At 51.9% G+C, this 14,041-nt stretch overlaps 1 protein-coding gene across 1 annotated transcript in view; it reads right to left on the bottom strand.

Moving 5' to 3' along the window:
* Positions 1–306: 306 nt before the first annotated feature.
* The window catches only part of LOC148217871 (uncharacterized), a 218,515-nt gene continuing 204,780 nt past the window's right edge, over positions 307–14,041 (bottom strand). The window contains 1 exon segment of the mRNA XM_088158321.1: positions 307–812. Coding sequence (XP_088014447.1) covers positions 307–812 — 506 coding nt within the window.

Raw genomic sequence — 14,041 nt, 5'->3', positions numbered from 1 at the left:
GGAACTCCAGGATCAGATTAAGACAGGGAGAGCAAACACACAAAACAGCAAAACGGGTGTAACAGACACAGCCTGGGCACAGCGAGGGAATTTATTACAATCAAATCATAGCAACAGAAGGAAAAGAGAGAGAAATCTCTCCAACAACTTCCCCCCACCCAATGGGGTTCACCAGGACCACGGATCACCAGGACTCTGCCCAACGGGGGTCACTGCGGATCATCCAACACCAATCCTCCCATGGGGGATGGAGCTGGAGCAGAGCACAAAGCTCTTCCCATACTTGGGGCACTCACAGGGCTTCCCTTAGTGGTGACTCCGTTGGTGTTTGGTCAAGTTAGAGCTCTGTGAGAAGCTCTTCCCACACTCAGGACACTCGTAGGGCCTCTCCCCAGTGTGGATGCGCCGGTGGACAGTGAGGTTGCCATGTTGCTTGAAGCCCTTCCCGCAGTCGGGGCAGCGGAAGGGCCTCTCCTCTGTGTGAATCCGCTCGTGTAGGAGGAGATTGGAGCTTCTCTGAAACCTCTTCCCACACTTGGGACACTCGTAGGGCCTCTCCCCACTGTGGATGCGCTGGTGGCATCTCAGGGAGGACATCCACCCAAAACTCTTCCCACATTCCAAGCAGGTGTAGGGCCGTTCCCCTGTGTGGATCACCTGGTGCTGGATCAGGGTGGAGCTGTTGCTGAAGCTCTTGCTGCATTCCCCACACTCGTAGGGCTTTTCCCCAGTGTGGATCATCTGATGCTGGATCAGCCTGCACTTGTAGCTGAAACCCTTCCCACATTCCGAGCACTCGTGGGGCTTCTCCCCTCCAGGAGGCTTCTCCACCAGTTCTGAGCTCTGCCTGGATCTCCGGCCGCCTTCCCGGCTCAGGGAGGGTCTTTCCTCCTCACAGCTCCCTGGGCTGGGTTTGCAGCCCCTCCTCGTGAGAGATCTCCGGGGCTTTTCTGCCTCCTCCATCCCTGCACACCTGAGGAATGAAAATTCCTGGTTTAGGGGGAAATAACAAGAAGACAGCTCCATAAACTGGGTGTTCCTCCTTGCCCAAGTTCATCTCTGGTAGTCATTGAGCATCTTGTGTCTCTAATAACCTCCCAAACACCAAGATTCCTGCCCAAAATCCTCCAAACTTTAACACACGGATGAAAAACTCCCCAAATATCAAGCTTCAGCCAAAATCCCCTCCAGACATGTGCTGGTTTGAAAGCAAAACCAATGAGAGAATCAGTCAGAAATACAATTCTATAGGAAAAAAGATAAGAGAAAAAAAAATACATGCAATAGTACAAAAGAAAACAACTGACAGAATCAGAATACAACCTGACACCCCGCTAGTTAGGGTGGTGGTAGCAGTCCAGATGAAGTGGTCTTGTTGTAGTAGTGATGCTGTAGAAAGGTCTGGTAGCTCTTGTCCTCTGGAAACCAGTGGGTAAGGGCTGCCTCGGTGTTCCAAATCTCAGATTTTATCCAGGTAGGAAAGGCTTGGCTCCTCCCCCTGGCTGGAGCATCTCCCAATGGAATTTTATCAGTCATGCAGTGGCACTCAATGGCCCATTAACAGAAGATATCTTCCTGGAGGAAGGATGGGTTGTGGAAAAGATAAAGAATACTGCCCCACCTGGTTTTAACAGATGGCCCATTAGCAGAGGATATCTCCCACAGAGATAAGGATCACTGCTCCACCTGTTTTTATCCACCACTCTTTGTTCTTTTGTTTCTTCCCAGGTCCTCTGACTAGTTACTTCATGTTTGCTGCTGATTTCTTCTCCCTTTTGAAGATGAAAATGGTAAAAGTGTCTTTGACCTGCCTGGCTGGATATTGTAAAGAGGAACAGTCATCTACTGCAAGTGGAGCAGAGTTCTGTGAGTGCTGTATCAAACCAGACCTCGTCAGACCTGCCAGAACAACTGGTCCATGCTGCCCTTCACTGCTCTGCCTGTTTCCCACTGTTTCATGCCAGAGTAATTTAACTGCTGTTAATTGGGTGTGTGTTTCACTCGAGCCAGTCCAGCAGAACCAGCAGAAAGCAGCCCCAGAATGAATGGGGCTCTGCAGAGGAGCCCCAGACTATTCATCAGCCTGCCCGCAGAACTGGCTCCAACTCTGAACCCTTGTGACCACACTCTGAAGAAGACACACTTCTGATATTTCTGAGGCACTTATGACTGAGGCACTGCACGTGCTTGTGCAGGGAAGAATCCCAAAGTTCTTTCTTACTTCAGGAAAAACCCTGCAGCAGTGCATACCCAGCATCTGCTATCAGCACATCCTGGCTGCACGTGCAGGAGAAGCAGCAGCAGCATTGTACACGTGGGTTTGTTAAGCTGAACTCCCCTACACTTTGAACAGTGCTCATCACAAACATATTTAATGGCTCACCGATGCCATACATTTCTCCTAAAAGCCTCCCTTGTAACTAAACTTTGCTGGAAAGTTAATGCCGAGGATGAACGAGCAACTTCGGTCTCAGTCCGGAGGTGGAGGGGTTCTAAACACTGACTTTCCGAGAGCAGCATCTCTCCTGAAGCGCTCGGGGCCACCCGAGCCGCCGCCGGGAGCGCGGTGCAGAAGCCGGCCCGGACTCAGCCGCAGCGCCGGGCACCGCGCATCGCTGCTCTGCAGGGCGGCCCGCACGTCCTCCAGCAGCTGCCGCAGGCTGCCCTTCTCCTGCTGCAGCTCGGCCATGCGCTCCTCGGCCCGCTCCAGCGCCACCATCTCCTCGCAGCGCTCTCGGGAGCAGGGCCCCGGCGGCCGCCGCTCGGGCTCGGCGGGGGCTGCGCGGGCGGATGTGGCTCTCGATGTGCTCGCCCTCCCGGCCCAGCGGCAGCCGCGGCCCCGCGCGGGTGCTGAAGTGGCCGCAGAGCCGCGCGTGGAGCTGGCGGAAGGTGAGCTCGGCCCAGAGCCCGTCCCACAGCCCCGCGCACTCCTCGGGCTCCGCCGCCTCGTCCGGCGCCAGCGCCCGGCACAGCGTGCGGGACTCCTCGCCGGGGATGCGGCCCGGCCCGGCGCAGTCCCGCTGCTGGAAGATCTCCTGCAGGGACTGCTCCGGGCCGCTGGCCAGCACGACCATCTCGTTCTCCACGCCGCGCTCCAGCCCCTAGCGGTGGGCGAGGGCGCTGAGCAGCCACTGCGTGCGCCGGGCCGGCCGCCCGGAGGGGTCCCAGCCCTCAGGCGGCTCCATCGCGCCCGCCCGGCCCGCGGCGCTGCCCGAGCATCCTGAGCGCCGCCCGCCCGAGCGCTCGGCCCCGGCCCCGGCACGGAGCGCCCGGCTCGCCCTGCACGGAGCCGCGTCCGCCTTTGTCCGGCAGGAGCAGGGACTCGGGCAAAGCGGGCAGGTGCCGCCCTGCTCCCTTTGTCTGACAAGCCCGAGCCCCAAGTGTGGTTCTTATTTCTTAGCTAATTTCTCCCTGGTTTCTCTCTAACACAAGCAAGACAATAGCATCGCACAATCCAGTTTGACAAGTAAGGCTTGTGATAGAGGGAATGATTCCACTAAATAAAAAACCCAATGTGCTACAATGCCGCTCAGGCTTCCTCACTTCTGTAAATGCGGTGACTTCCTGGTGTTGGTGTGTGGGTGTTAAGAGGTCTGTGTTAGAGATGAGTAAGTGTTCAACTCGTTCAAACGAGCTGCCCAAAGCAGTGATTTTGGTCTCTCTTTGCTTGGGGAGCAGGACTGGGGTTGTTGAACACAGGCAGCAGCACGAGCAGGGCTCCTCCAGCAGCAGGGACACGCCAGGAGCCAGAGGGGACCGTGGCACCAGAGGGGACCGTGGCACCAGAGGGGACCGTGGCACCAGCCGTGCCCGAGGTCTGAACAGGCTGCCAAAGTCAGGCGGTGCTGACAGGCTGCGTTAACAGCCCAGGCAAGGCGTGGTGAGGAGCCAGGGCTGGGGGCCACCCAAGGAGTCCTGTCAAGAGCAAATCGTTCTAATATTCTCTCTAGGACAAAAAAGGAACAAACCAGTCCAGTTGATATGTGAGGAAAAAGAATTCAAGTTCGTTTAAAACTCTTCTTAATACAGGGTTGGGTTTCTTTTGAGTGAACTGATGCTAATAAATATTCGGTCCCATACGGTGGGGTTTCTCTGCAAATAGGCCTTGATGGGAAATTTCTGACCACCTTTAGTTTTGCTCTTTCTTCGGTTGAGCACCTGAGTAGCTTTGTTGAGGAATGGAGAATTGTTTGTAGCTCAGTATTTTCTCAGGACGAACCTTAAATTTTAGCACAGGAGGAAGGAAAGGCAAAGGTTTGAAAGCCTTCCCGTGCTGAAGTGACACACTTTGAGAGGAGTCTGTGAGGAGAAGTCCCCTCAGGCACTGCCAGGGCTGTTTGCCTCCTCTGCAGGCTCAGTATTCTGGGAGTTCCACAAGCCTCAGCTGCCACTGTATTTTCCTCTGAATATTTCTTGTCGTGCAGTACACAGGGAGAATATTTTGTGCTAGATTGTCCTCTGGGCTTTGAGGTGAATCTCAGTAATAGTGGTGATTTTCATGTCCAGATGTACTTTTTATAGATAATAAGGAAAAGGGAAGAGGTACCATGGAAAATTAGTTGCTCAAAATGTGAGTGGCCAACCACACCAAAAATTAAGTCTGAACTGAAGAATTTTTTTATTGCTTTCTCTCAAGAGGTGGGGTAAAACACGCAGTGCTAAAAATGTTCTTTGAAGAGATTCAGCCAGCACCCAGGTGTATGAAAATCAAAACAGCAAAGGATGAGGCAGGTCATGGGAAGCATTTTTAGCCTTTCCTGTTGAAGGCCCAACAGTATGAAAACTGCCTCTGGATGTTATCCATAGATACCATATGTTATTTGTAGAGAGGAGCAGATGCCCCAAGCTGTTGGTGGCCCTGACGAGCAGGGGATGTGTCTTAGGTCACAGATGTGACCAAAAGTATGTATTCTATCACCATATGTGGGACAGTGATCCTTATCTGTGTAGGAGATATCCTCTGCTAATGGGCCATCTGTTAAAACCAGGTGGGGCAGTGTTCTTTATCTTTTCCACAACCCATCCTTCCTCCAGGAAGATATCTTCTGTTAATGGGCCATTGAGTGCCACTGCATGACTGATAAAATTCCATCATCCCATTGGGAGATGCTCCAGCCAGGGGGAGGAGCCAAGCCTTTCCTACCTAGAGAAAATCTGAGATTTGGAACACCAAGGCAGCCCTTACCCACTGGTTTCTGGAGGAAAACTGGACCTTTCTGCATCATCATTAACCTTTGGAGGAAAACTGCACCCCTCTACAGGAGCACTGCTTCACCTGAACCACATCTGTCACTCCAGGAGGACTGCAGCTACCATTTAATGGGACTGCTACCAACAGCCTGACTGACAGAGTGTCAGGTTGTATTCTGACTAGGTCAGTGTTTTGGGTTTGTTCTTTGTAATACTGTATTTCTATTTTAATTTACCTGGTAAAGAACTGTTATCCCTATACCCATATCTTTGCCTAAGAGCCCCTTAATTTCAAAATTTTAATAATTTGGAGGGAGGGGGTTTACATTCTCCATTTCAAAGAGAGGCTTGTGCCTTTCTTAGCAGACCCCTGTCTTTCAAACCAAGACAGGAGGATTTGGGGTCTGAATCTTGGTGTTTGGGAGGTTATTACAGACACAAGATGCCCAAAGACTTCCAGAGATAACTTGGGTAAGGAGGAACACCCAGTCCATGGAGCTCTCTTGTTTTTTCCCCACACCAGGATTTTCTATTCCCAAGGTGTGGGCAGATGGAGGAGGAAGAAAAGCCCCAGAGATCCCACTCGAGGAGGGGCTGCACACCCAGCCCAGGGAGCTGCGAGGAGGAAAGACCCTCCCTGAGCCGGGAAGGCGGCCAGAGATGCAGGCAGAGCTCAGAGCTGGTGGAGAAGCCTCCTGGAGGGGAGAAGCCCCACAAGTGCTTGGAATGTGGGAAGGGTTTCAGCTGGAGCTCAGGGCTGATGCAACACCAGATGATCCACACTGGGGAAAAGCCCTACGAGTGTGGGAAATGCAGGAAGAGCTTCAGCACTATTTCCTATCTGATGCAGCACCAGGTGATCCACACAGGGGAACGGCCCTACACCTGCTTGGAATGTGGGAAGAGCTTTGGATGGAGCTCTGCCCTGAAATACCACCAGCGCATCCACACTGGGGAGAGGCCCTACGAGTGTCCCAAGTGTGGGAAGAGGTTTCAGAGAAGCTCCACTCTCATCAGACATGAGCGGATTCACACAGAGGAGAGCCCTTCCGCTGCCCCGACTGCGGGAAGGGATTCAAGCACAACTCCACCCTCACTGTCCACCGGCGCATCCACACTGGGGAGAGGCCCTACGAGTGTCCTGAGTGTGGGAAGAGCTTCTCAGACAACTCAGTCTTGACCCGACACCAACGGAGTCACCACTGAGGGAAGCCCTGTGAGTGCCCCGAGTGTGGGAAGAGCTTCGTGCTCTGCTCCAGCTCCATCCCCCATGGGAGGATCGGTGTTGGATGATCCCCAGTGACCCCCGTTGGGCAGAGCCCTGGTGATCCGTGGTCCTGGTGATCTGTGTTGGGAAGACACCTGGCTGGGGGGGGGGTCTCTGCATCATCCTGTCTCCCTGTGGGCACCTGGATGAACACAGGGGCAGGAACGTCCATCAGGGCTGAAACTGACATTGGGAATTCCTTAAGGAGAGCAGATTTGTTGACTTTGATCCCCAGAAAATCTGTGTTTCATCCTGTCTCCTGCTGGCATCCAGGAATACTGAACAGTCTTGGAGACCTTTTCCAACCTCACTGGTTCCAGGATTTTCATTTCCTGTTGTCCAAGGTTGTCTTTCATAGCCAAATGGTGATGAACTGAGGCAAAGACCAAGATTTTGGAGACAGTGGGGTAGAAAGTCCTCCAAAAAATGTTTTTCCCTCCCACTCACACATAGGACCTCAGCTCACACAGACACGGAAATCCTTTTCTTTTAGCCTCGATTTGCTTTTCATTTATTTTCATCCTTTTAAAACAACCAACACGGGTGAAAATAAAGACACTGAACTGAGACATGGGTGTGGATACGGAGGGACAAAGACATGGTGGGGCACAGACATGGAGAGTTGAATCATGGTTTTAAAGAGTTAAGATTTTTGCTAAGGGTAGAAGGAGTTTCCATGGCCCAGATGTAAGTTAGGTAGGTAATTACTTGATGCTTAGGCAAGAGCTAATTGGTATAATTATCTGCTATTATGAACTTAGGTATAGAAGAACATAAAATAATAAACCGTTATTTATGAAGCACGAGTCCTTGGATCATGCCAAAGGATCACAGAGACCTGATGAAGACTCTCCTGACTTCATCCATCGAGACCACTGACCCATGTCGAGAGCACCGACCCAATTCAAGAGAAGAACTGCGCACACGTGAAGGACGAATGGGCTCATTTTAATATGGGATGGGGATGGGAGGTGCTGGGGTTATGCACATGTATTGTATGTAAGATCTTGGGCAATAAATAGAGGGCAAAGAACCTTGTTCGGGGCGGTCACGCCTTTGGGAGGTGACTCCCGTGCCGGTGAATAAACACACCACTTTGTAACTTTAATTAGTTACAGCGCCTTTGTCCGTGATTATACCGGATTTTAATGATTCAGGGGGACAAACTGCGGTCACGTGGGGACACTGCAGGGACATTGTAGTGACCCAAAACAGGACAGGCGACATCAGGGTGGCCTCGTTGTCCCCAAGGCAAGGACACCAAGGTCCCCAGTGTCCCTCCACCAATGTCCCCAAGGCCACCACAATGTCCCCGAGGGCCTGGGCAGCTCTGGGGAATCCCTGTCGCCATGTCCCCCATGTTTCACCACCATGTCCTGGTGAACAGCATCCACCAAGGTCCCCAGGTGCCATGTCACCGTGTCCAGCCGCCCCTGGACATTGTGGTGACCTTGCTGGTGGCCGCGGTGGCCTCGGCACTGGTCCTGGCTGTTGCCACCCACTGGGCGCGGTCTCGCAGGCGCTGGGCCATGGCCCGGTGCTCACAGGCAATGGTGGCCAGGTGTCACCACAATGTTGCTGAGGCCTGCAGGGCCACCTGGCAGGACACGGCCACCATGCCCAGGGCCAGCAGCAGGTGACTGTCCTTGGCCACCCCCAGGGCAGAGCGCACTGAGTCCAGGGACACTGCGGGGACATGGGGACACCGCACAGGTGGCACCGGGGACACGGCAGCAGGGCAACCAGCACAGTGGCACCTGAACAGTGGCACCGGGGACACCCCAGAGCCACCAGCCCAGTGTCCCCAGGGCTGCCCCAGTGTCACCACCCCAGTGTCACCTGTTCAATCCCAGTGCCACCAGCCTGGTGTCCTCAACTCAGTTGCATCCCAGTGTCCTCAGCCCTGTCCCAGTGGCACCAGCCCAGTGGCACCAGGGCTACCAAGGTGTCACCAACCCAGTGTCCCCAGTTCCATCCCAGTGCCACCCGTTCTATTCCACTGTCACCAGCCCAGTGTCACCAACCCAGTGCCACCAAGCCACTCCCATCCCAGTGCCTCTAGTCCCATCCCAGTGTCACCACCCCATTGTCCCCATAGCAATGTCACCATCCCAGTGTCCCCCATGCCAGCCCAGTGTCCCCCATCCTGTTCCAGTGTTCTTGTCTCAGTGCTACCAGTTGTGTCCCAGTATGACCGCCCCATTGTCACCATACCAGTGTCACCAACCCAGTGCTACCAGTTCTGTCTGTCACCACCCAAGTGCCACCAGCCTGCTATCACTAACCCAGTTCCAGCCCAGTGTCCCCAGTCCTATCCCAGTGCCACCAGTCCTGTCCCAGTGCTCTTGTCCCAGTTCTCCCAGTTGTGTCCCCATGCCAGCCCAGTGCCACCCCGTCATTGACCCATACCAGTGTCACCAGCCCAGTTCCACCAGTCCTGTCCCAGTGCCACTAGCCCAGTGTTCCCAGTGCCAGCTCAGTGTCACCATCCCAGTGTCCCAAGTTCCATCCCAGTTCCCCCTGTTCTGTCCCAGTTTCATTAATGCAGTGTCACTGGTCCTGTCCCAGTGCCCCCAGTGCCATCCCAGTGTCACCACCCCAGTGTCACCAGTCCCTTCCTAATGTCCCCATCCCAACGTCCCCTCCCAGTGTTCCCAGTTCCATCCCAGTGTCCCCAGTGCCATCTCAGCGTCACCAGTGCCACCCATGGCACCACCCCAGTGTCCCCAGTTCAGTCTCAGTGTCCTCAGTCCTGTCCCAGTGTCACCAGCCCAGTGCTCCCAGTTCCATTCCAGTGTCCCTGTCCCATCCCAGTATCCCCCATCCTGTCCCAGTGTCCCTGTCCCAGTGCACCCAGTTGTGTCACAGTGTCACCAGTTCCATCCCAGTGCCACCAACTCATTTTCCCCATACCAATGTCACCATCTCAATGTCACCAAACCAGTTCCCTCCCAGTGCTCCAAGTGCCAGCCCAGTGTCCCCATCCTGGGACAGGGGAAGGTCTCTAGTGGTCCAAACTGGTCTGTACAGGTCTGTACTGGCCCATACTGCTCTATACTGGTCCATACTGCTCTATACTGGTTTATACAGGGTTTTACTCACACACAGCACCATCAGCCCTATGGCCAGCCCATGCCCAGCCTGGAGCTCAGCTCACCCAAACTGGTCTGTACTGGTCTGTACTGGTCTGTACTGGTCTGTACTGCTCTATACTGGTTTATACTGGTCCATACTGGTTTATAGTGGTCTATATGGGATTTTACTGGTCTGTACTGGTTTATACTGGTTTTTACTGACACACAGTATCATCAGCCCTATGGCCAGCCTGTGCCTGGCCCAGAGCCCAGTTCACCCAAACTAGTCTATACTGGTCCATACTAGTTTATACTGGTTTATACCGGTTTATACTGGTCCATACTGGTTTTTACTCACACACAGCAGCGCACAGCACCATCAGCCCCACGGCCAGCCTGTGCCCAGCCCATAGCCAGCTCTGGCACTGCTGTGCCCCTTCCTCCTCCCGCTCCAGCATCATCATCACTGCTGCCTCAGCCAGGACCCCTTGGTGCCGCAGCTCCTGCTCGTCCTCGTCCCCCAGGGTCCCCCGGGCCACCGCCGGGGCCACCTCGGCCTTTCTGGAGTCCTTCAGCTCTTCCAGGGCCACTTGGGCCTGATACAGCGTGACCTTGGCTTCAGCCAGTGCCGCGGGGACAGTGCTCGGTGTCCTCAAGGCCTTGGCCAGGGCCACCAAGGCCACCAGGGCCACCAGGGCCACCAGGGCTCGGCGCCACATGGTATCTGCCTGGCCCAGCTCGGGGGGGAGGGCAGGGGCGGACAGCTGGGGACAGGAAAGGGTGGTTAGGGGGTGGGGGAGGAGTTGGGGAGTTCTGGGGAGGGTTTGGGTGGGGTGTGGGTGGTTCCAAGTGAGAATTCTCAAGGATTTGGGGTTTCCCAGATGAGGCTCCAGGGGGTTTTGGAGTTCCCAGGTACCCAAATGAGATTTTTGGGGGGGATCCCAGGTGAGCATTCCCAAGGATTTGGGGTTTCCCATGTGAGAATTTCCAAGGATTTGGGGTTTCCCAGGTGAGGGTCCAGGGGGAGTTTTGGGGTTCTCAGTATGATAATTGATAAAAGATTCGTGTTAATCACAAAAGCATTGGGGTTTGTATAAACCAGAATACTAAGCTCTGAAGTGAAGCATGGACACTAGATAATGGAAATTATATGATAAAATAATTCTGTTTAAAATCACCTTGTTATATTATGTTGTATTATGTTACATTATATAATATGTTATGTTTTCCAAATGAGTTGTATCAGCTACCACCTTGCAAAATCAGACTTCCCAAAAAGCCCTTCCAGCCTTTGTCTAATCAATACTGCCTATCTCAAGGACCAGACTCCCAGAACTTCTCTGGTGGTTATCTACCAGGACCAGATGGCTATCTGTGACTGACTATCACCCAAAGGCTTTGTATAAGGATGTTTATTCAACCACCACTGCTTATGACAACAAAAATCCAAAAAATTATTGATTACAACGAGAACCCACAGTATAAGAAGAGGCTGCAAACCAAGGTTGAGTGGAGCGTGGAGTGGGCGGTGACCCCTCGCGTTCCCCAGCGCGCTGCTTGCTCTTTCTATATCAAATAAAGCAATCTAAATTTTGCTGAATATCGAGACTTTTGTCTCTCATTTATAACAATTTGGTGCCGAAACCCGGGACGTCCTTGGAGCCCTGAGAGGCGCTGCGATTTCGGGGAGGGGCCCCACTGCTGTGGCCCCGGTTCGTCAGTGATTCTCGGGACCCATCGACGTCCCGCACCATAGAGACTGAGCAAGGAAAATCTCCCCGGCAGACCGCGGCAAAATCACCTGTAATTCTCGTGCACGGAGAGCCAGACAGGAGCATCGGACTGTGAGTATCTGTGTGGTTTGGTGGGGATGACTGTGTGCTTGCCTGAATGAGACGTGGCCTTTGCTGCGAAGCGAGAGTGGAGTCCTTCTATCCGCGTTTCCAGCATCCCGCGAGGGACCTGGCCGGGGACCGGACGAAGCGAGTGAGCACAAAGGGAGAGACTGCTTTTCTTGTCCTAGCCCAGGTAGAGGCTGGGTCCTTCCCATCCTAGTCCAGGTAGAGGCAGGACCCGGGGATGGGGGAAGAGGGAAGAAAAGAAAAGCAGATTGCAACGCACCAGTCACGGAGGGAGAAGGGAAAAGCTGCTTTTCCCATCCCAGCCCAGGTAGAGGCGGGTTCCAGTCCATCCTGACCCAAGGAGAGGCAAGGACTCGGGCGGAACACATCGGGGAGTACAAACACCTCAAGATAGTCCCTTGAGGCAAAAATGGGACAAAGAGGGAGGAAGATTCTGAGTCCCAGGGACCCACGAAGAGGTTCAAATTCATTTGGTCCACAAGGAGACCAGGAAAATAAAGACAAGAAAAGTAGGTTACCAGAAATACCACCAGGCAGCCTTTGGGAGTAATATTAAAATGTTGGGACACAGGGGCGGTATACAGAGGAAAAAGTAAAGAAAAATTGATTCAATATTGCATGGTGGAATGAACCAAAGAAATGATCCATAAAGATAACCTATACTGGCCCATGTTCGGATCATTTGAGGGTTGGATTTGTCAGGCATTAAATACATATGTGGCTTGTAAAAAAACATTTAACAACGAGGAATGTGAGTATGCTGCCCTGTGGCCAAAACAGTCCAAGCCATCCTTGATATATACTTTAAAAGAAAAAGAGGATGAAGATAAAAAAGGTTACCTGGGAACCCCTTGACAATCTCCCACCTCCGTATAATACAGAAAATACAGGAGACCCCCCCATGCACCCACTTCTCCTCCTGGTACTCCCATAGCTCTGAGAACTCGCTCCAGTCAAAGGAATACCAGGAGAGATGGTATCACCAGAGAGGAGGGAGATAACGACACAAAGGCTCGCCTTTACCCCCTGAGGGAAGTGCCATTAGCAGGACAACAGGCTGGATTAATTGGATTTGTAAATGTTCCCTTGAACACAGGGGAAGTGAGGAACTTTAAAAAAGAAATGGGAAACTATTAGAAGATCCTATAGGGGTATCAGAGAGACTAGATCAATTCCTCGGACCAAGTATGTATACTTGGATGGAATTACAATCTATATTAAGTATCCTATTCACCACAGAAGAACGGGAAATGATCAGACAGGCTGGAATGAGGGTATGGGACCGGGAGCATCAGATAGGACCTAGGGGAGACCAGAAATGGCCATTAAATAATCCTAACTGGGATAACCAAAATGATGTCCATTGCCAGAATATGATGGACTTAAGATGGATACTCGTTAAAGGTGTCCGAGAATCAGTTCCTAAAGGACAAAATATTAATAAAGCCTTTAGTGAACAAAAACAAAAAAAAAAGGACGAATCCCCGACTGAGTGGTTGGAGCGGCTGAGGAAAAATCTCCAAATGTACTCCGGGATAGACCCTGACACACAAGTGGGTCAGGCACTCCTCAAAACCTAATTTGTTGCTCGATTATGGGGAGATATTAGAAAGAAATTAGAAAAGTTAGACGATTGGCAAGATCGGGGGTTACAAGAATTGCTAAGAGAAGCAAAAAGCAAAAGCTAAAATCTTTATAGCTGCAGTTCGTGAAACACAGAAAGAAACCCAGCAGAAAGGGGGAGGGAAACCACGAAAACCCCCACCGAAACAAGGAAATTAAGCAGGAAATTATTCACCAAGGCGAACCTGCTTTTACTGTAACAAGAAAGGTCAAATAAGGAAAAATTGTAAAGAACAGATACAGGATGAAAAAAAAAAGTTCCAGGAAGATGAATAGGGGTATCAGGGGCTGTATGTATTGGGGACCATACCATCTAAAGAGCCCTTGATAAAATTAAGGATCGGTCCCCAGGGAGAGGAGGTGGAATTTTAGTAGATACAGAAACCGAAAAATCCGCAATTAAACACCTACCAAAAGGCTGTAAACCTAGTAGAGAGTGGTTGGGGCAAAAGGTGAACCATTTCGGGTCCATATTATTAAAAATGTGCAAATTGAGACCCAGAACAAAATTGAATTAAAAGATCTGCTGTTACTGCCAGAGGCAGAAAATAATTCATTGGGGAGAGATTTAATAATAGCATTGGACTTGAAAATTGAAGTATCCCAAGGGCAGCTTAAAACTTTTGCTTTAACCCAAAAGGATGAGGAGCAAATATGTCCTGAGGTGTGGTACACCCCTGGGGAAATAGGGAAGTTAAAAATGAAACCTATCAAAGTGAAAATCACTGATCCCGATTTACCTATCCGAGTTCATCAATATCCAATATCACTGGAAGGGAGACGGGGCCTTAAGCCTCTCATAGAAAACCTTTTTCAACAGGGGGCTTTGGAACCATGTATGTCCCCACATAATACTCCTATTCTGCCTGTCAGAAAGACAGACGGGAATTACAGATTGGTACAGGATTTGAGGGCTATAAATCAGCGAACTGTTACCAAATTTCCTGTAGTGGCAAACCCTTACACTCTCTTAAACCAGTTGTCCCCTGACTACACTTGGTATAGTGTAATAGATCTAAAAGATG

The sequence above is a fragment of the Sturnus vulgaris genome, unplaced genomic scaffold (genome assembly GCF_052056855.1).
Source record: "Sturnus vulgaris isolate bStuVul1 unplaced genomic scaffold, bStuVul1.hap1 Scaffold_198, whole genome shotgun sequence".
Lineage (NCBI taxonomy): Eukaryota > Metazoa > Chordata > Aves > Passeriformes > Sturnidae > Sturnus > Sturnus vulgaris.
Note: the sequence above shows the minus strand (reverse complement) of the source record. Positions and strands in the feature narration are given on the sequence as shown.